Source organism: Pteropus vampyrus, unplaced genomic scaffold (assembly GCF_000151845.1).
Source record: "Pteropus vampyrus isolate Shadow unplaced genomic scaffold, Pvam_2.0 Scaffold245, whole genome shotgun sequence".
Taxonomy (NCBI): Eukaryota; Metazoa; Chordata; class Mammalia; order Chiroptera; family Pteropodidae; genus Pteropus; species Pteropus vampyrus.
In genome coordinates this window covers 326,428-348,372 of record NW_011889026.1, presented here as the reverse complement: position 1 = coordinate 348,372, position 21,945 = coordinate 326,428, and the positions used below count along the sequence as shown (strand labels likewise).

The 21,945-nt window shown below is 58.8% G+C and overlaps 1 protein-coding gene across 1 annotated transcript in view; it reads left to right on the top strand.

Annotated features, from left to right (window-relative positions):
* Nucleotides 1-6,334: 6,334 nt before the first annotated feature.
* Nucleotides 6,335-21,945, top strand: part of RASGRF1 (Ras protein specific guanine nucleotide releasing factor 1) — a 57,062-nt gene continuing 41,451 nt past the window's right edge. The window contains exons 1-3 of the mRNA XM_011374407.2: nt 6,335-6,612; nt 17,788-17,894; nt 18,768-18,915. Of these exons, the coding sequence (XP_011372709.1) occupies nt 6,337-6,612; nt 17,788-17,894; nt 18,768-18,915 (531 nt within the window). The 5' untranslated portion in view covers nt 6,335-6,336. The remainder of the gene's footprint in view (nt 6,613-17,787; nt 17,895-18,767; nt 18,916-21,945) is intronic.

Below are 21,945 nucleotides of genomic sequence, written 5' to 3'. Positions count from 1 at the left end.
CAAAAATAACAATAAATTTCAAATTGTAGAAACAGTACAGACCACATTCTCCAAGTCCAAAGTACTAGAACTACAAATAAGCCAACGCAAGGGGGAAAAACCTACTTGGAAATTTGGAAAGCACTCAAACTTTGATAACCATCCACCAAAAGAATAAAAGTTAACTTTAGAATATTTTAAAACAGTGATAATCATAAATTTACATAGCAATCATACTGGATGGGGGAATCAGCCCTTAGAAAAAGCAAAGCGTCAAACACTTACTAAAGAAGAATAAAAATAAATTAAGCACTCACAAAGTCGGGGTACAAGAGAACACACCTGAGAAAGAGGGAGAGTCCAATAAAGATGTGTGTGCATGTTAATGAGCTAGAAAAAGTAGAATTAGCAAGTAAATTTAGAGTCTTAATTGCATAATGAAAATCCTTTCAGGAAAAGACAGATAATGTAAAAACACAAAATCAGCACCTAAAAAGAAGTAACACAGAGAAAAATTAGAAAATTTGTAAGAGAATGTTTGGTTCAGGTCCACGAAATACGTTGGAAAATACGAACAAATTATCTTGGAAATTTAAATTGCGAAGGTTGACTCAAGAAGAGATAAACTAAATAAACGAATGAAAAAACCCACCATGTAAAAATCCACCAAGAAAGACAAAAATGCTTAACGCTGGGGAAATGTACTCCAACTGTCTAACTGGCAAGTCCAAACGGATACATTAAATTTTTAGAAACAAAAAGAATTCAGGATAGTAGTGGTTTACAAAATAAATATGTAAATAGCAATGACTTTCTTTCACACACCAATGTCCCATTTGTTAAAAATGGGGAAAAAAATTCATTTCCAATAGCGACCACGAAATGTAAAATATCCCAAAATAACCAAAAAAATGTGCAAGACATATATAAAATATACATGAAATACTACTACAAGATTGTAAAGGACAAAGAATTGGAGCAATGTACTTTTTTGAGTAAGACAAAACATTCTACAATTATTTCTTTCTTAATATTTTCAATGTAATTCCAAGCAAAACTCATTAAGACTTTTCTGGAACTTGACGAAACGAGTAATGAATTAACACTGAAGAATAAACCCAATATTTAGGAACACTGTAACGACGAAAAGCGATGCGGGTGTTCCAAGTGGAAGGTAAAGCGGCAGAAAGGAAACTCTGTGTCACTGACATTAGAAGACAGAACAACAGGACAAAAAGGAGCATCTGGAAACACCCCCAAGAACAGACGGGAGTCTGCTGGGTGGTAACGGCGCTGCTCCGCATCAGTGATAGCGTCTGGGTTACTCAAGCAAGTGATATTGGGACAACTTGCCGGCCACTTGGGAAAATTTCATATTAAGCCAAATGCCAACCTCGCTCTCAAAAATAAACTCCAAATGAATTAAAATCGTGAATGTAAAAAAAAAAACACCGATAAAAATAGAAAAGACAATATGGGTGAATATGTTTCCATCTAGAAGGAGCTGGCACAGGAGAAGGGTGTCTAAAATCAGAACCATAGAGAAAAATATTTGTCTATACCCAAACTTAAAAACTTCTTAGAACCCATATGAAGACACACACAATATATAAACAGGATTAAAGACAAGCAAGAAACTGGAGATTATTTGCAACACGAATAACAGTCGATTAATATTCCTCATATATAGACTGTGATAAACAGGCAAGAAAAATATAAACATATCTGAAAAAATATATTAACAAACCCTCAAAGCAAAGCCTCCATTTCAAAAAAAAAAAAATCGCAAAAGGAATAAGAATCATTACAAACATTAAAAAATGTCTCACTTCACAAGCAATGAAAGAAATTAAAATTAATACAAGGAAGGGATATCATTTTTGTCTTTTCAAGATGGGCAGATATTTCAGAGATCAATAATATCAACTCAGGACTGACAAGTGGATGGAGAAACAGCCTGTCTCACCCACTGTCGATACCAGGTCAATAGCAAAAGCAATCTCTGGGCATCTATTACTATGTGCCGATGTTTCAAATGTACAATCCTTTAACCTAGAAATACCACTTTCAGAAACTCAGCCTGAAGAGAAGGAAACATATATACAAAAATATTAATTGCAGCATTATTTTCAAAATCTATGAATTGAAAACAACCTAAATGTCTAATCATAAAGATTCTGGTAATTAAGTTTTCAGTAATATGAAAAAATGTCTCCATATACTGTTGAGAGAGAGATTGAGATTATAAAATAGCCTGTATTACAGAAGACAATTTTGGTAACTACAATACCAGAAAAGAGAATAGACAGCAAAAACTATACGTAGGAAAAGTTCTCTTTTTACATTCTACGTGACCTCAATCTTTTACAAAGAGCCTGCATTACACTCACAGTCAGATGAAACGAAGCGGCCCTTTACCTTGGCTAGGAAGTGCAGGTGTGAACCCCTCGTGTGTGATGAGTGCCTGGGCAAAGCTGACCAACAGAGCCCAGAGATGGAACAGGAAACCCTCACAGGCAAAGTCTCCATTTCCAAAAATGCTTGACCCCAGAAACTTAATTTTTTTTTTTTTTTTTTTTGTAAGTGACATGGAAGCTATTTTTTTCTCTTGGAATATGTTGCCAAATAGAGTAAAGGATCTAGAAATGTCACACACGCGCACACACACGCACCCAGAGGTCCTCACCTACCAGGGCCTAAGGACCAGGACACCCGTCTCAACAAAGCCTGTGTTGAGACCTGGCCCAAACAAACGCCAGGAGAAAGCCCCCATAAAGACTTTAGCAGCAGGGGTTTGGCCTGGGTGATGTCCCTGTCATTTGCTAGCCACTTCTAAACGCAGAGATCAAACCTACCAAAATACTCCTTATTTCTCCTCCTATTCTCTTCTCGACAGGGACCTCAGCCCAGGGAGCTGGACGGTGGGAAACCCAGACAGCAAGGCACTCTGGGCCGAGCGCTGGGTGCGTGGCCAGGACACCCCACATCCCTCTAAGACTCTGGGCACACTGCTTCCACTCTCTGGGCCTCAGTTTCTCCATCTGTCAAGTGGGGTTCGCCCTGTCCAAAAGCCTCGCTGGGAGGCTAGAATGAAACAAGGCAGAGCCCAGGCACACTGGTGATGCTCCTGTGGACACCCTGTTCACCTGTGGGCAGGTCAGCCTCGGGCCTGGTGCACAGCACACCGACAGCCAGGTGTGCCCACCACTGCCAGCTGCTACTCCTTGGTGCCCCCTCCCCAGCCCAAGCTGGAGCCAGCCTGGTAAACGAGGCGTCCTTATCTAACTCCCCTGAGTGCCTTCTGAGGGCCCTGAACTCCGGCTGGAGACCTGGGGAATGACCAGAGGTCTCTGCCCACAGAGGCGGGAGAGCAAGCAGTGCGCGCACAGCTTAGATGGGGGCCACCAGTGTCCGGCCGCCATCTCCTCTCTGTGAGGCAGGTACCTGAGCCCAGCCTATCCCGGTCCACCAGGCATTCCCGGAGTTCCCACCAGGAACTCCAAGACCAGCAAGAGGGGGCCAGTCAGCCTCCCAGGCCAGTAATAGGGGGTCACGAGGGGATTTTCTCAGACCAAGCTTTGGACCAGCAGTTCTCAGCCCTAGCTGTGCATAGGGACCATCTGGGGAGCTCTCGAGAACCCTGGTGCCCAAGTGTGCCCCTCAGAGGCGCTGGCTGAACGAGCCTGCGTGCAGCCCACGCACGCAGATGTTACAAATCTCTCCGAATGGTCCAGAAGTGCCCAGGGCTGAGGCCCGCCGGACTGGGTGCGCTTCTTTTCCTGGTATATACCTCCCACTGGACCCCCTCCCCAGGCCCAGGGGAGCATGCTTCTGTTCCTGCTTCAGGAAGGGACCTACAGAGAGGGAGCCCCACAGGGAAGGAGCCCTGTGCTGGCCTAAACTCCATGAAGCAGGGACTGTGCTTTATTTGTCACTGTGTCCCCAGTGGCCCTGCCCAAGGCCTGGCACAGACAAGGAACTCTGTGAACACTGGTGGCGTGAGGGGTGTCGGAAGGAAGGAGGGAACCCCACCTTTCCCACCTCCTGATTGCCCTAAACCCTCCAAAGCGTGGGCTGCAGACCAGCAGTGTTGCGTGACCTGGACTTTGGTTGAAAATGCAGACTCTCAACCCCGACTCAGAGTGAGAATCTGCATTCTGACAGGCCCCCAAGTGGCTGGTGTCCGTGACCTTACCACTGGTTCTGCCACACTAATGGGTCCACAGCCCGTGAAAGTCCACAACGCACCATGGGCTTTGGTGGATGCTCGTGAAACGCTCCGGGTGGTTCCGAGCTCAGAGGTGTCTGTGTGGGCCCAGCTGCAGTCTGGCCAGCCTCAGAGATCCTGCCCCCATCTAGGACAAAAGCCAACCCCCGGAACCCACGGACCCCCCATGCCGCTCTGCACAGACCCTAGGACAGATCCAGTTCAAATTCCACCCGTCACTTCCTAGCGGAGAGACTGTGAACAAGTCACTCGACCCCCGCATTCATCAGTGTTCCCCATCAGTACAAAGGCGTGACAAGGGCGGGGGCTGGGGGGGCTACTGGGAGGCCGCATGTGGATTCAGGTAACGCATCTACAGCACGCAGTGTTCCCGGCCTCTGTGTCGGGCTCTGGTAACCGAGTTTAGCTGACAGAATCTGGATTAAGAGCCGCACTCCTGCTCCACAAAGAGGGCTAGGGAAGGAAAGCAGGCACTGTGGCATCCCTCTTGGGAAAATCAAGGCTAAGTGAAGAGGCTTAGCCACCTGCCCTCTTTGTTTCCATTATTCTGAAGGTCCGCCTCGCTGGGTCCTCAGAGTCCCCAGCCCAGTGTGTGAGCACCAAGACGAAAGACTGAGGCTCACACTGTCAGCCCCTGTCTCTGAATGTCGCCCTCCCAATCTGCAAGCCAGCACCATCGTGCCCAGGACAGGGGGTGTCTCTGCATGGATTCCCCTGGGCCCACCCACGGTGCACCAGAGTGGGGGGAGGGAGAGTGTGAGAGTGTGAGTGTGTGTGTGTGAGTGTGAGAGTGTGTGTGTGTGTGTGTGTGTCTGTGTGTCTGTGTGTCTGTCGGGGGAGGGGAGCCCACAGGTTTGCTGCTGAAAGATGGTGTCCCTCCCTCGATTCTTCTCCCGGGGCTGCGAGCCGCCCGTCCCCGCAGCAGACAGGCCGGCGGGCCGGGCGCCCTCCTGTCCGAGCGAGCGCGGCCGCGGCCCCTGCCCCTGCCCCTGCCTCTGCGGCAGACGGCGCGCGCTCCGCGCTCCGGCGCCCGGCCCGCCGGCGGTGCAGCATGCGGGCGCTGTGACGTTCTCGGATAAATGCCGTGTAACTGTGTAGGCGAACAGGAGCTAAAAATAAGAACGGAAAATCTATCATTAAGGTATCATTGCGCCAGCGCAGCTATTTGAAGGCTCCCATGGTCCCCGGCGCCTGCGTTTGAAGCCCGCCTTCAGGCTCTGGGGGGTATTTGCAGAAAACTCCCGGCAGCGGCTCGCCAGCCAGACCTCAGGGCGCTGGGGGTGGCGCCGGTAATTATGGCAACACTCAAAATAAAATAGCGCTCCTCTCCCCCACCCCATCGCATCCCCTGTATCGTCCCTACGCCGCTGGGGAAGCCACCGCGAGTGCGGCTGGATGCCGAAATAAATGTGACACAGCCAAGTATGCAAAGATTAGGACCGAACGCTCATTTAGATCTTCTCCGCCATTCGCGCTCCTCCATCCACCTCGGGTTAGAAATATAAAGCCCCAGGAGGGAGCCTTGGAAGGAGAAAACGACAACTGGGACTTTACCCCCGGTCTACAGCGCTCCGCGATGGGGCGCAAAGACGGAACCACCCCCCCACGGCGAACCTCTGGGGTGCCACTGGGTTAAACGAGAACTGATCTGATTTGCTTAACACTTCAAGGGGCTAAGAGACCAGGGGCGCGCGGGGTTTGTGTCTGTGCCTGTGTATGTGGGTCCGGGAGGGGGAGGCGGCGCCAAGGTGCAGCCTGCGCAGCCCTGCGCCTCGCAGGCTGCGTGCGTGTGTCCCTGTCCGCGCTGCTGGAACGGGCTCTTCGAGGGATCCGCGTCACATGACTCCGCCTGCCCCTCGCCAGCGAGCAGCTCACCGCTCCCTCAGTTTCCCGGGCACCGGGGGAGGGTAGCGCGGCATCTCCTGGGCCCCGGGCTCTGCGGCGGCGGAGAGCGGTCCATCTGGGCTCCAGGAGCCGCGGCCGGGCGCCAGACCCCGGAGTGCAGCTATCTGGGGGGAGGGGAGAGGGGCGAGCGAGCGCCAGAGAGAGGCGGCGCGCACGGACAGGGGGCCGCCGGGGCCGCGCGGAGAAGATGTAAGCGCGCGGGGTCTAGCTGGCCTCCGAGCACCATGCAGAAGGGGATCCGGCTGAACGATGGCCACGTCGCGTCCCTGGGGCTGCTGGCGCGCAAGGACGGCACGCGCAAAGGCTACCTGAGCAAACGGAGTTCGGACAACACAAAATGGCAAACCAAGTGGTTCGCACTGCTGCAGAACCTGCTCTTCTACTTCGAGAGCGACTCGAGCTCACGGCCCTCTGGGCTCTACCTGCTGGAGGGCTGCGTCTGCGACCGCGCGCCCTCCCCCAAGCCTGCGCTCTCAGCCAAGGAGCCGCTGGAGAAACAGGTGAGGCCGCCGCCGCGCCCGACATCTCCGCGCCCCTGCCGCGGCCCCGGCGGGAGAGGGGCTCAGGGCCCTCGGCCTGCGATGGGACCCGAACTTTGGTCCCCCTACTGTCGGCGCCCTCGGCTCGAGGGCTGGCCCGAGCGGGCGGGGTGACCGCACGGTGGGCAGAGGGGGCAGGGACTGCGGGCAGAGAATCGGTGCAGGCTGCGGCTGCCCTTCTCCGGCGAGCTCCATGGGTGGCAGCGACAGAGGGGCCGAGAACGTAGGAAGGGAGATGGGAACCGGGGCGCAGACGGGAATGGTGAATGTGGACCCACATCCAGCCCCAAGTGGTGCTCCCCACCCCCTCTCCCGCCTCTCAGCCCCGGAGAGCCCCGACATGTGTCCAGACCTGAGAGATGTCATTCCCTTCAGGAGGGAGGGGAAGGGTGAGGGAGGCATCCACGCCAATGCCACCGCTTGGCCGCAGCCCCGAGCAGAGAGGAGCCTGCGCTAGCTCCGCCACGTTGGGGGGGTGCAGGCCTGCAAGGGTCGATTAAGTGCCATGGGGCTGTTGGGCGCACAGCCGGCCCCAGGACTGAGAAACAAACCAATGGGTTTCCACCCCACTGACAAGCCAGGCCTGCCACAGCGACTGTGGAAGCAGCGGGACAAGTGGGTGCCTCTCTCCTCCCCTGCCTCCCCTCCCCCCTCCTTGAGCCTCCCCCACCTCCGCCTGGCTCCGCTGGCTTCCAGGCTAAAGGGCCAGGCCTGAGCCCGCCTGGGGCAGATGGGAGTGCGCCTTGGGCTGCAGGGAGGGCAAAGCACCTGCAGCCCCCCCCCATGGGAACAACCAGACAGCAAGAGCAATTTTTAAGCTTGATGCCCTCTCCAAAGGCATCTGGTCCATCCCCCTGCCTCTGGGAAGGTAATGTGAAAGACAGTGGATCCTAAAACATCACCGCCGGGAGGGACCTGAGACCCAGGGGGCTCAGCCAGCTGGTTATTGCCTAGACGAGGACACTGGGGCCCAGAGAGTGGAACTTACTTGCCCAGTGTCATGTCAGGAGTTGAGGCTACCTCAGGGTTCTGAGAAAAAACTGTGATCTAGGAAGCCTTTGCTACACGCACACTGGGGGACGGGGGGTGGGGGAGGAATGAACTGGCTGAGATAAGCATAACTTGAAGTTGGCCCCCAACTGTGAAGACAGATCTGAGCTCTGTCTCCGCAACTCACCTCTTCCTTCCCTGCCCTCAGCCTACGGGGGCTAGAAAGTGTGGACAGGAATATTTGAGGGTGGGTTTCTGAGGATGACAGGCCTCTTGGCAGGTAAGGGCCCCCAGACAGCAAAGCAGAGAGCAGGCAGCTGCTCAGGCTGGAGGCACATATGGGGGCCGCGGGCCCTCCAAGACAGCAGGACTCCGGCAGGGCCAGACACGCGCTCTCCGCCTTTGACAACCCAGCCCTCCCAGCCTTCCAGAACACTGCCAACCCCGCCAGCCAGAGTCCACCATATGCACTGCCAGCAGCCCACAGCCCCAGCGGGAGCCCACCTGCATTCCTGGGCAGGCCGGGCCAGACGCACGGAGGAGGCTGTCGCTGCTGAGCTCACAGTGTTCTTGGCCCCTTAGAAGCCTGAGAGTATATCTCAGCTCTGTGACGTCTTGTCTGTGTGACCTCAGCTAACAAACCTTCTCAGAGCCTCCGTTGTAATCCACAAAATGGTGATCAAACACCTACCATTCTGGGTGACTACAATTAAATACTGTACGTGAAAGCATGCTCACAGCACATTACGGTGCACTCTAGATAAATCTCAGGTGAATCTGAATCACATCCACCTGGACAAAGAATAAAGGCCTACCACAAAATGTTAAAGCTGAAAGGAACCCCAGGGAGCTGTGCAGGCCCCCCCTCCCATGTCGCACACAAAGGAACTGAAGACCAGAGAGGGGAAGGGAGTGACCCAACATCAGTGAGTACATCAGTGGCAGAATCAGACCCAGAATTCATGCCATGTCTAAAAATTCCTGAAAATGAGATCCAACATTGATTTGGGATCATTCGGCTCGTGGCTCAGGCACTGACCGTGCTGGCAGTGGGGTCGGGGAGGGACAGCAGTTCCACCAGCCAGAGGCTCAGTGTGTTCACAGGGACGGCCGTCCCAGCATGACAGAACAGAACAGGGTGGAGCGTAGTGCGTGACGTCTGGCACCGCCCAGCTCAGGTGCAGGTTTCTGTTAAAGATGCTTCACCTTCTAAACGCGCACAGATTTTCATTCGATGCCAGAGTGAAAGCCGGCTAGCGTGGAAAAGTAAATTCATTTCCTTTGGCCTGTGTGTCTACAAAAATTTATGTTTTTCTTTTCTAAATCTCTGAGTAAAAGAGGTGGCCCAGCAGCTGTTCAGTGTTTGCCCTTGAGCTGGGAGTCCCATTGCCCCCACAAAGCCCCAGCTCTAAGCCACTCTGTGACGGGGTCTGGCTTACATCTAGGCCCCCAAGAAGCCCTGACTCAAAACCTGCTGGCACGTAGCACAGCGCGCACGCCAGAAGACCTCCAAAAGGCTGACCATTTGACTGGACTGGCTAGTATTTGGTGAAGATGTTATTTTAGCAGGATGCCATTTTTATCCAGGTCTAAGCAGACAGCTTCTAGGAGAACCAGGGCCGGTTTCTGAAAAAAGAGAAACCAACTCTTGGCTGGGAGCCCCGCAAAGGCAGGGATGGAGCACGTGCCAGGTGTGCAGGAAATGCTGAGCTGAACTTGCTGGTGCTTCACATGTTAATTCCACGTTTTATGTCCTGAGGGCTGACTAGGCACCAGTCCAGACCCTGTGCTGCTCTACAGGCCTAAGAAGCTGGATTGTCACAGTGTCAGCCCCTAAATATGGGGACACTTCACACTGTGAAGTTGCTCTAAGAGTGAGATACGCAGGCAGGCACCTTGCACTAGGCCCACCGTAACCCGACACACGCTCTGTTCCTGCTGCTTCTACACTGGGCAAACTCGTCTCATACAGCCCCGGTGTCCTGGAGCTCAGGTCAGGGACACTGGACCCCATTAAGTCAGACTGGCACAGCCATGTTCCCGCGTCCACTGGTGGCTGCAAGGCCCCTCCCCGGCCTAGGCCCTGCTTGCTCAGTGTTGACCTCCCATTCTCCAATCCTACAGCTACAAACTGGAGGCCTAGCTCCGTGGACTCAGAGTCTGGGCTAAGCTACCCTCGAAGGTGACCCTTGGTGTCCCTTGCACTGCTTTGGCATGGGAAAACCCCGAACTTGCTTTTCCCGTTGTCATTCCGAGCCCCCTGAAATAAAGCTTCCAGTCCCAGATTCCTGCTGGGGACCTGACCAAAGGAGCCCCAGCACCCCCCTCACCCCCCAACCAGGAGGGGTCACACCGTGGCCCCTAGGCTCTTACTGATTCACGTAGGACAGAAAGAACACAGACAGGTCCCTGAGGCAGAGCCTGGGGACTGGTGTCGGTGGAGACCAGGGAAGCTGGGGGGCCCAAGGTGCTTGGAAGCAAGAGGAAGCCCACTCCCGGTCCTCACCACAGGATGCATGACCAGGGCCCTGGCGGGTTCAGACCAGTAAGCGCCCTAAGGTTGTGAGTGAGCCTGGTTCACGGTGAGGACCGGCACCACCCGGCGAGTCGGTGGCTGCAATAAGATGCTCTTTCTCACCCCGGAGCTCCTGGCCTCAGGGGCTCGCCCGTCTGCCGCCACCGCAGGTCACCCTCTCGGTCAATCCGAAAACACGCTTGGAGGGCACGGGTCGCGCCAAAAGCAACGCCCCTGAGACACGGAACCCTGGGGCGCCAGCAAATCAGCTCCGGACGCTGCTGCCAGGGAAAGGCCAGCCAGCTGCCCCAGGCCCCACCCCGGCCCTGCCCGTTTCTACAGAGCTCAGGACTCGCACCTGCCGGACACGGCCGTCGGCTTGGTGGCGGCGGGGAACACGCTGTGTGGACACGCGCCGCACTCAGGTCTCACTACCGCGCAGTCGTGCGGCAAACGCTGCGGCCACCTGCGCCGGTCCCGCGCGGGCAGTGGAGGTGAGCCTGACGGTCCCCTCGCCGCCTCCGGCCGGGAGTCCGGGGTCCCCCCACCGCCCCCGCTCCGCACAGCCCGCCGTCAGGGCGACCTCCGGACGCGTCGCGTCAGCGCGCGAGGCCGCTGGGAGCGTCGGTGGCGCCGCGGCCCTCGGGAAACAGCGCTCGTCTCGCGCGTCGCGTCACTCACCGGCCCGGGTCCTCGCGGCGGCGTCGGTGCGGTGAGCTGCGCGGTCCTGAGGACGGCCGGCCGGTCGGGGCTGTGTGAGGGGACGCTGGGAGCGCGCTCGGGGTACAGCCGGGGCGGCCAGGCCCGCCAGGAGCGAGACACGCCGGCAGCGCAGGTGCGGGCGGTGGACGCACCACGAGCCCGTCTCGCGCCGTCTCGCGCCGTCTCGCGCCGTCTCGCGCCCTCTCGCGAGATCCGAGACAGCGTCCCACGCGCTCCGAGCGCGCGGCGGACACGTGAGCAGACTTCCCAGAAGCACGTGGGGCGAGCAGCCGGCCACGCCCCGTCCTCCGCGCGGCTGCCCCTGACAACCCAGTCGGTTTCCCCGTCAGATGTTGCCGTTATTGACGCTTTAAGCAGTTTGACCCTCACCGAACGTCACCGCTAAGTGCCCTTCGGCGCTGGCACGGAGCGGATGCGGGCGGAGCGCTGCAGAACCCAAGGCCAAAAGTGCGCACGCACAGTTGGCGCACTTCGCTGCGTGCCTGCGGTGTGCCGGGCCCCAGAGGGCGCCCCCTGCCCCCCTCAATCATCCCAACAGCCCCGTGAGGTCGCCGCTGTCGACCCACTTTTGACGGTGACAAAACCGAGGCTCCGAGCTGTTCCCTCGCGTGTTCGGGGTTACAGAGCGTGTGCCAGGCATGGCTGGCCTGGGCCCCCAGGTCGGCCTGACTCCAAAACCGGAGCTTTGGGGGCCGTTTGAGCTGATCGTCCTCCGCCGAGAGACGTGGAGAAAAAGCAGCAACAACAGGGAAAATATGTCACCGTCGCTCTAGTGACTTCTGCTCGGGTGGCAACCCTGCAACTCAGACCCCTTGAACGTGGGGGCAGCTCACCAGAGGCAGGCATCCGCGACCCCCCACCCTGGGGCCTGTCCCCCTGGACTCCGTGGGAGCCTGGATCCGTGCCCGAGTGCACGCAGCCAAGAATGGGGCTCAGCCCCCGATGTTTACGCAGGGACGCTGGGGACGCACAGACTTGAGAGGCGCGCAGAACATTGCCAATGCCCAGATGCCTCCGTGAGGGCGACTGTCGTGCAGGGAGCATCTGGGAGCCGTGGACACCCCTACTGCCCGCCCCCCACTCAGAACCGCGCAGCCTCTGTTCCCAGCTCATTCACTGAAGCGTTTCTCACTCGGCCTCTGAGGAGGCAGCGCTAGGGGAACGCGGTGGGTCTCTCCTGGAACCACACAGACGGGCTGTGGATGCTGGTTCTGCCATCTCCTCTCTGGGGAAGGTCTGCCCTCTGAGCCTCCGTTTCCCCATCCGTGGGATGGAGACGGCAATAGAACCTGGCCCACAGCCCTGCTCTGAGTAGTAAACTGGGCGCCGTTTCTAAATTCCCAGCACAGTACAGGGGGTCTTAGCGATTCACCGTAGCTGCTGCCGAGTCAGCTTTCAGCTGTATGGCCAGCTCTTCCGCAGGGAACCCGCGGGTCGCCTGGGTCTCTGGCAGGTCTGAAGCAAGTCACCAGGGAGCCCTGATCCTGGTCGTAAAGAGAGGGCGGTGAATCCCAAGTCGGAGAAGCTGTTGGTCTCTGACATAGCCTGAGCAAGGTGCCCCTCAGGGACGGGGATGACTGACCGCTGCAGGAGCCTGTGCCATCCCTGCTGGCCACAGCGCCACCAGCCTGTCAGTCTTGCCTTCTCAGTCTCTCTCAGACCACCCGCCTATGGCCACCTCTTCCTCCTCCACTCTAGTCCAGGCCGCTGGCATCTCTCATCTGGGCCTAGGCGGTGACCTCTTAACCAGCGCACTAGTCAGGACCGGGTTATGTTGCAGTGACAGCTGTGCCTCACCCCGGGGCCAGGAGTGTCAAGTTCGCACCCTGTAACACCTCCGAGTGCTATGCCCACGCCTTCCCATCCAGCCACCATTCAAGTGAAGCGCCTTTTCATACGGCAGCCTGCCAAGTCCTGTTCACGCCTATCCTCTCCTGTAAGCACCACGTTGCCCCTGCACCTGCTGTGGGACATCGGGGACATAGACTCCTCACGGGGCGTATGACGATGCTCAGACGCATGCAGCTCATCCGTCAACCTCGTGTCTGTTTCTTCCAGGCCCCGTTCTCACTGCTAGGAAATGTCGGTCAGAACCCGAACCTGGCCTCCCCGTTGCAGGTCCTTAAGGCCAGTGGGCATCAGGCCCATTGTTAAGTTCGGCAAAGTACAAGTTAGAGACCGCGTCTTACTAATCCAGTAGGGCTAATGCAGCCTCTTTCCCATGAAAAATGCGATAATTCTTTTCGAAAGGGTCCGTCCTACCTGAGTTATTCTGTTTTCAAATTGGAAAATCCAACTCAGAGCTTAATATAAAAGCCTTTCAAAATTAATTTGGAAGAGCGAATGAATAACTGTCATTCTTTATTACAAACAGAAGCCAAAGGACAGCCGTGTCCAGATTTTATTCGGCAACTCCCAGCGCCGTGCTTAGTGGGAGGGTGAGGGGCAGGCTTGTGAGTTGTGGTGATAGGTTGGAAGATGTGCAGGCAGGACCAGTGTGACATCTGTGATCTGGAGCAGTACACTCTGAAACTCAGACCAGTCGGCAGCGGAGGCTCGGAGGGCTGCATGACACAGGCCGTGGGTCGAGCACCGCCTAGTTCAAGGCTGATTCTCAGGCCCAGAGCTTTTACCGGCCTCTTAAGTTCTGAGACCGTGGCCGTTTCCCCCACCTCCTTCGCCCAGTCCCAGTGGGGCAGGCAGGGAGTATGGGTGAGTGAGTGTAAGGTGTCCAGGAGGTCGGTCCCGGCAGCGGGCCTCAGCTCTGGGCTGGGTGGTGGGCCAGACCGGTGCGTGACTCAGGCCCCATGGGAGACAAGCTGGGAGCTGGACGGGGGCCTGAGACAGGCCCTCAGCTTGAGGACAGAGCAGAGTCCCGGGGCAGTAAGCAGGCCCTGGGGAAAGTCTCACCCTCGAGAACCCAGAGGCAGAGGTTGGACGGAATGGGGCCACTCACTCCAGGGGAGAGGGTCCCGGAGTGGGGTCCAGCTCCCGTGTGGGGCCCCATCAGGTGAGGGCTGCTGTGGGAGCACATGCGAGGCCAGTGGAGACCCACAGGTCCATCGAGCAGGCCCAAGGGGGAAACCCGGTCCCTCGTGAGGGCCGTGTGCCAGGCAGGAGGGCGGTGCAGTCAAAACGGGACCTCTCCCTGCCAGGGCTGGAGGACAGGGTGCCTGTCACGGGACCCTGTGGCTGAGAGGTGGAAAAGGGACTGGGGTGTCCAGGAGGATGTAAGGAGGAGTCTGGACGGATGGCCCTCCTTAGGGGAGGAGAGGAGAGATGGGCTCCGGGCCAGGGCGTGTGTGCTCAGCATGTGTGTGTCCCCAGCATGGCCCCTGTGGACCGGGACATCAGGCAGCGTCGGGTGGAGAGGATGGCTGAGGCACAGTGCCAGCTGGGACCACTGCCCCAGGGGCGGGGCAGGAGAGAGGAGCCAGGACCCAGCGAGGGAGAAGCTGGCCCTTGGCAACCCCAGCTGCCCCGCCCTTGAGGGGCCCACGAGCAGGGCCCAGTGGGTCTGGACTCTGGACAAGCAGGATGAATGAGAGGGGGTAAGACCGGGGCAGGGAGGCCAGAGACGGGCCGGCTCACGGTCCAGGTGGGACATGCTGGCGCTTTGAGGCAGGGAGTGGCAGCGAGGACGGGAACACACAGGGTCTGAGACGCTGAGGAGCATGGAACTTGGTGGCCACTCGCTGTCAGGAGTGAGAGAAATCAGACTCAAGGACGATGCAAAGAAGGCCAGAAATTGCCGACTCGTCATGAGCCTCGATCTTAGCTGTCACTGCTGGGTTCATAAGCCTCTCCCTTTCACCAGTGGCGAGATCGTGTGCGAGCACATGTGTGTGTGCGTGTGTGCACACGCACGTGCACATGTGCGGTTTTTCGTTTGCGGTTCTTTTTAAAACAACAGAACTTCACTCACCGCCCTGTAGGCCAGGAGTCCGCGGGCCCACGCTCACTCTGGAGGCTTCGGGGGGCAGCTTCCTGCCTCTTCCATCTGGACCGTGGCCAGCAGCCCTGGGCGTCACCTCACCTGCACACACCTCTCTGCCCTCGCTGCCTCCCTCTTCACGTGGCTTCCTCCCCTGCGTGTCTGTGTCCACCGTTCCCGCTTCTAGTTAATGCAGTCTGACGTCATGGCAACTTGATCCCATCCGCAAACAGGCTGCTTTCAAATGCTCACAGATGCAATCAGACGCGGATCTGCGGGGCCGCTGTGCGTGCCCGCAGGTGAACGCACCGCGCCCTGTCCTGGTACGCTGCCGCTTAGGTTGACCGGTCCGTCACATGGACCTTGCGAACGACTCGGCCGCTTTACTGACCACTACTGAGCACCTTTTCTGAATCAGGAGCGTTCGCGGTGTCATCCGTTTTAAACGACCCTGTGGAGGGGGCTGCATCGTCCCCATCCTGTGAAAAAGAAAATGCAGAAGTGAAGAGACATGTGGGAGACCCCAAGCCTAAATAAAACATGACGAATTTGAAACCAGGTCCCAAAGAGGACTCCCCGGAACCCTGCTTTGATGGAATGTTGCTACGGCTTCCAAAAAACAAAACCGAAGGGGTCCAGGAAAGGCTCCTCCGCTGCAGGACTGCTCAGTGCCTTTACGATCTGGGTGGGCCTGCCGCTGTCCCTAAGGAGCCACAGACGTGCTTCAGGAAGAGCCCATGCCCCACCCCCGCCGGCCACTGTCACCGCCCATGCTTGAGAGGCCAACTCAGTGTCACGTGCTTGTGGCTTTTGCTATCAATCAATAAGCCAGGCTCTCGTGTCCTGCTAACGCCTTCAGCCTTCAGTCACCCGTTCACAAATGAAGGCTCCAGGCGCCCAGGCCAGGCTCCGGGCCAGGCTCGAGGCACTTCCTGGCCAGGAATCAGTTATCCGAAGGAACAGGAGCCACAGGAGCCCTTCAGAGCAGCTTAAGCAGAAGGGAGGATGCTCTGGGAGGAGTCACATGGTGACAGGGTCCCAGGGAGAAGACGGGCGTCTGTCTCCTGGGCCAGCAACCGGCTCTCTGCCCCGCCTGGCTGCCTGGCGCTCGCTCCCGCCCCAGGGGCTCTGCCTGGTGTGACCGACAGAGCCTCGCTTCTGGGTTTGCACCCCGAGCCTCACCTGCCGACAGGCTCCTTCGGGGCGGGACCTGCCTTTTCCATCTGAGGGCCAGTGAGGGTTTGTCCTCCCGGCTGCTCTGCCCTCTAGCTGTGTGGCCTTCGGCAGGGGGCTCTGCCTCTCTGAGCCTTAGGTTCCCACACTGGAAAACAGGTAACGACACCTGTCCCAGCCAGCGAACGTAGGAACACATGAGCTGAGGGCAGACGAGCATTCGTGTGTCCATCATTTCTCGGGAGATGGGGGAGGGGGTGTCGGGAACCCACCTGCGGCTCCGCGTCCCACCCACTTCCTTCCCGTGGGGGAGCAGTGCCCACGGAGCCTTCCGAAGACAGTTGCTTGAGGCTGTGGCTGACATTTCATTCTACACCCCAGTTATCTGTTTCCTAGGAAACCAGTGAGAGACGGTGACTGCAACAACCCACATACACACACGCGCGCGCACACCCTGGCTGCCACCCAGACTGACAATTAACAGAAATGCCATAAATGTCAGCAAAGCTAAATATAGTTTATGCGCCCCACCTGGACGGCTGCTCCCTGCCACCCGACACCTGGGAACACAGGGACGAGGATGGCGCCCTCCCTGACACAGCGCCACACTGCGGCACCTTCCGAACGGGCAGGCTCGAGGGCCCCGACCTGCACCCGCCACCTGCCCCTCCTCTAGTCCCACCAGGACCAGACCCAGGGCGCCTCCACAGACTCCACCCCCGGACACGGCCTGTGCACCCCTGTGTAGCCAACGCCTTTCCCAGCTCCCCCGCCGCCTGAGGGCGGCCCCCTCCGCCCCATTCTGCAGCCCGCGGTGACGCGCGTGCACAGCAATGCACGGTCTGCAGGTCCGTCCCCCACACCTGCCGCCCTTTACCCAGCCGATGTCCCCCAGTCTACGGCGCCCCCACCCACCTTTTTTTTTTTTTGCTCAAACCAGAGTCTGAGAATTGTCATTCTGGCTCTCTCCTCCACCTGTCCCTCCACTCAGCCCACCGCCCTGCCCTGTCCCCTGACCCGGCTTGGTCCAGGCACCCCCATTCCCACTGCATGGCCCCTCCCACCCTCTAGATGGCCATGCGGCCCCCACATTCTTTCATCCAAGGGAAATAAAACCGGGACCAGCGCCCTGGCCTCTGGGGAGCCCTCTGCCCCCTGGGGCTGGAGCCGCGTGTGGTCCTCTCTGCGCCCACAGCCCCTTGTGCACCTCACTGCAGTGAGGGTCACTGCACCCACCGATCCAGCGGCTCTACCTGTGTTCACGCGCATCACGATATTACAGATACACACCCACCGGTGGCTCCCCTGCACCCTGGGAGGTCAGGGGACAGGCCCTGTGGGTGACCAGCTCTGAGTCACTCAGCTGCACCCCACACAGAGGTGGCTCCCAGTGGGCTGTCCTAGAGACTGTGTCTGTCTGCTCCACGCTCTGACCCCGGGACCTAGAAGAATACACAGTAAATTTTTGCGGAGTAAACTAAATGCGGGCTTCTCTGGACTGGTATCCAGGTCCCGAAGCGCACGCTCCCCCGGCATGTTCTCCCTGCCTGCCTTCTAGCTCTCCCGACGGTGGAAAACTGGCTTTTTGCGATTCGTTGGCATGTAGGGCCTTGCGGGTTCGTACGACACCCTGAGCCTCCATTAAGAGTTTGGAAGTGCTAGCTAGAATGGCCTTCCGGTGGTCGGGAACGACGAGTCCTCGCCCAGCTGGCGTGGCGACAATGCTTTGCAGACAGCGAGACGCAGGAGGGGCTGCCGGGCCCGCACGCAGCCCGCTGACCGAGGCGTCTTCTTGGCGCAGCATTATTTCACGGTGAACTTCAGCCACGAGAACCAGAAAGCCTTGGAGCTGAGGACAGAGGATGCGAAGGACTGTGACGAGTGGGTGGCCGCCATCGCTCACGCCAGGTACGTCTCCCCACAGTCCCGGCAGAAGGGCTGGGCCCAAGGGGCCATCCTGAGCAAACCCGAACCGCAGGAAGAGGGGGCATGGCAGAGGGGGAGCGGGGGAGCCATGGAAGACCGGCAGGGTCCCCCAGAGAGGCCCGGAGTGCGGAGTCGTGAGAGGCTGTGGGGAGCAGTGTCACAGCCCCCCAGTGGCCCCACCCGGGCTGGCTTTCGTTCCAATGGGGTCTGAGCACGTTCGGTGGCACTGAGGGTCCCGTGGCTAAGGGCCGCCAGGGTTCCGCCCAGACGCGTGGGCACCGGGAGCCAGGCCTGACTTCCCCCCGGGCCACTCTCTCGCCTGTGGACCGACAATCCACACCTCTGTGGGCTCTGACACGGGACAGTAGCCCTGCTCCCCTGCCCTCGCCCCCAGCAGTGTGTGCCCCGCTCATGAGGAAGACCAGCGGGGCCGGGTGGGGGGAAGGCCGGAGCAGAGCATGCGCTGCAGAGAATGCAGGCTCCAGGCTGGACTGAGTATTCAGGGTCCTGCGGAAATAATGGGCTTGTGAGTCAGCGTGTGGCCCCGGAGCGGACAGTCCCCTGGCAGAGCCGACTACTGTCCAGGGAAGGGACACCCAGACTCACCTCTCCGGGCAGATCTTTCTGGCTCAGTGGACAACGGTGTGCTGCTCTGTCCTCCTCTCTGCAGCATCTGAGCTCTGGGGGACGGGCACCCCCTGAGTTGATGCCCAGGGCCTGATAAAGGTGGAGACAAACGCTCGGCGGGGTGGCTTGGGGAGCGCCTCCCGAGTGCGGCAGGGGCGAGCCCCGATTCCGGGGCGATCTCTGGGTGCGGGCCTCAGCGTCTCACGCGCCGTGCTCGTCCGTCCACAGCTACCGGACGCTGGCCACTGAGCACGAGTCGCTCATGCAGAAGCACCTGCACCTGCTACAGATCGTGGAGACGGAGAAGACCGTGGCCAAGCAGCTGCGGCAGCAGATCGAGGACGGGGAGGTCGAGATCGAGCGACTGAAGGCAGAGGTGACCCAGGCCCCACGCCCAGCACCGCAGACCCCAGCTCCCCGCAGGAGGGGGGCATGTGACGGGCCGGGGGGCCTCCTCGCAGCCGCGGCTATGCCGGCTTCCGGAGTTAAAGTCGGCGATGCTGGCGGATGGGGGAGGCCGGCAGCCAGATCTGGGTGCAGACCCCACCTCTGCACCCTGGAACTGCAACCGGAGCAACCCCCCCCCAATCTCTCCGTGCTTCCGCTTCTCCCGGGCTCTTTACCCTCAACCCCCAAGTCCGTGAGGATTGGGCAAGGTGCGTATGGGCACGTTCCCAGCACACCGACCAAGCAGTCCACATGACCAGCCCGAAATGCGGGAGACACAGGGTCCCAGGCTTGTCACTGGCGTGTGGGCTCCTGGCTCAGCGCCAGGCAGTCCCTCTCCTCCGCCCGGCAGGACGGGAGCTCCTCAGGGCCTCGTGGGGCAGAGGTCGCCGGGCCAAGCCTTCGAGAGCTTTGCTGCTCCCGAGCGCTGCCTGGCACTCATGCCCAGGCTCCTGCCCCACCAGCCGGGCTCCTGCCGGCGCCCCAGGGCTGTGAGCAGGCACCTCTGGCCTTCGGACATGCGGCGCTCCTGTTTGGAGTGCCCTTGTCACTCCCACGTGTCCCTGCCTGGGGCGACCTTACATCAGAGCGGCCCCACTGGCCCGGCGGGAACTCCCTGAGGGCAGGGCTGGCCTTACCGCTCTCTCCCTGCTGCCCAGCACATAGTAGGTGCTCAGTCAGGGCTTAGGGAATGAATGAGCGTCAGACACCAGATGTGGACGCCTCTACCCTTAAGATCTGCTTGCGGTGCGAGGCCTGAGTGAGCGCTGTGATAGGCCCAGGACTGAACCTAGGCCAGGAAGTGAGTCGGCCACCGGATGGCCAAAGCCGGTGTGGGTTTGTGTTGCACGTGACCTTAAAAGGTTTCAGGGGTTCGTGGGGCAGAGAGGGGTAGTGAGAGCGGGTGATGAGAGCGTGTGTGCGTGTGCGTGCGTGTTTGTGCGCGCATGTGCATGTGTGTGCTTTATGTGCATGTGTGTGTGTGTGTGTGTGTGTGTGTGTGCACACACGTGCATTAGAGCAGCAGCAGGAGTCCATCCACGGGAATGTGGGGCAAATTGCCTCCGACCAAGTGTGTCACCCTCCGGGCAAAGGTTTTCTCAAAGGAGACTCCGAAAGAGAGGCCAGCGAGGTTGAGCCTCCGGGCTGTAGGCTCTCCCATTCTGCAGGGCGCAGGGCACCCGTTTGCTGTGGGGGCTCCAGGCATGTGGGGACAGACCCCATTTCCCAGGAAGCAGGCAGGAGGCACCGAGAGGCCCAGGAAGGGACGAGTGGCCCTGTGACAAATGCAGAGGTCTTAGAAGTCAGAACTGGGAGGGATCTGAAGATGCTGAGGTCCCCAGAGGGACGGACTTATCCAAGGTCACCTCCAGCGCTGGAGTCTGGGCTCGGACTGCGGCCTGTGCCCCCACTGACGGTCATCTGAGAGCCAAGCAGCGCACCTCAGGCCCCACCCCCTTTCTCCTGAGGATCCCCCGGGGTTCGGTTTCTCCTGCCACCTCAGATGCTGCTCCCCCGACTGGTCAGACCACTGCCCAGCGCGGCTGTGTCCACTCCACCCTCACTGCCCTTTACCCCTGGGCGGTCACCACGTGCACATGTCAGAAAGAGCTACGACATGCAGCCGTGACAAACAAGTCCGACGTCCTAGCGGCTTCGAACAGCAATGGCTGCTTCCTCAGCCTCGCAGGGCGTCCACAGTGGGTTCCGCCCCACGAAGTTCTCAGCGTTGGGGACACAGGCTGCTGGCGCCCACCAGGAAGAAAATCACCAGTCACATCAGGGGAGAGGAACATGGCTGCCGACGTGCGACATCTCTGCTCGCTTCCCATGGGACAAGCAAGTCTCATGACCACGCCCCAGCTCCGGGACCTGGGGAAGGCAGTCCTGCCACCAAGTGTCTGCAAAAGCCCCAGTGACTTCCCGCTGTGGCTTCTCCTCCTGTCCCCGAGCGCCTGACACAGGCCACCTCGTGTATGCAACAGCCTTCCTCAAAGGCGTGGACGGGAGCAGAGAGCAGGCTCCCACCACGGGGACGGAAAGCAGCTTAAAGACGACAGGAAGACCCCGGCCGCACGACGCCCCGCCTTCCTGCCTCCAGGCTCCCTGTGCCACGAGGTCGGCGGTGGCGGTCATGACGTCCCTACAAGCCCCTCGCCCCGCCCCCGGTGACATGCTGGCACTGCCCAGACCGGCTGGCAGGAGCCACTCGCTCCGCTTTCCGGAACGCGCAGGCTGGTCATTCACCCCGTGGGGGCTGAGAGCCAGCAGGAGCAGGTGGGCCGATGCCGTGGGAACGGGCAGCGCTGCCCCCTGGGATCTTCCTCCCCATGCTTCGGCATCGGCCTCTGCCCAGGACCAGCCGCACACCTGGCGGGGCCCGGTGCGGGATGAAAACGCGGGGCCCCAGGAGAGTCGAGGCAGCAACAGTAGAGCGTCGAGCAGCGCCGGGCCCCGCTACGCCTGGGCTCTCTCTGCCCGTCCCAGAACCCGGGTCTCTTCACCTTCCCCGCTCCCCAGCCCCGGGGCCCCCGCCCCAAGTCCCTCGCCCTGGAGGGAGCAGGTCAAGCCGAACAAAAGCCCACCCGAGACTCTGTTCTCTTCCCCCACCTCTGACCGACCCCCACGGGCCTCGCCTTCCATAACGAAACACTCCGAGGACTGTCTGACAGCGAACCAATCAGTTAACGAATAAGTTAACCAATAAATGAACTAATCAATTAGGCAATTCGGCAATTAACCAATTAATAGCTGAAGCAACAAATCAATAAGCTAATGAAGTGGAAACCGAGGAGAGGCCCCAGTGGGGGTCAACCCGGAGAGCGGCGGGCAGGCCCCAGCAGGCGAGAGATTGCAGGGGCTGCGGCCCGTCACTGCCCGGTGACAGTGGCTGCGGGACACGCTCGCCGTCGGGGTTCGCCTCCAGCCGTGGAATCGGTTTTGCAAACAGACTTCGACA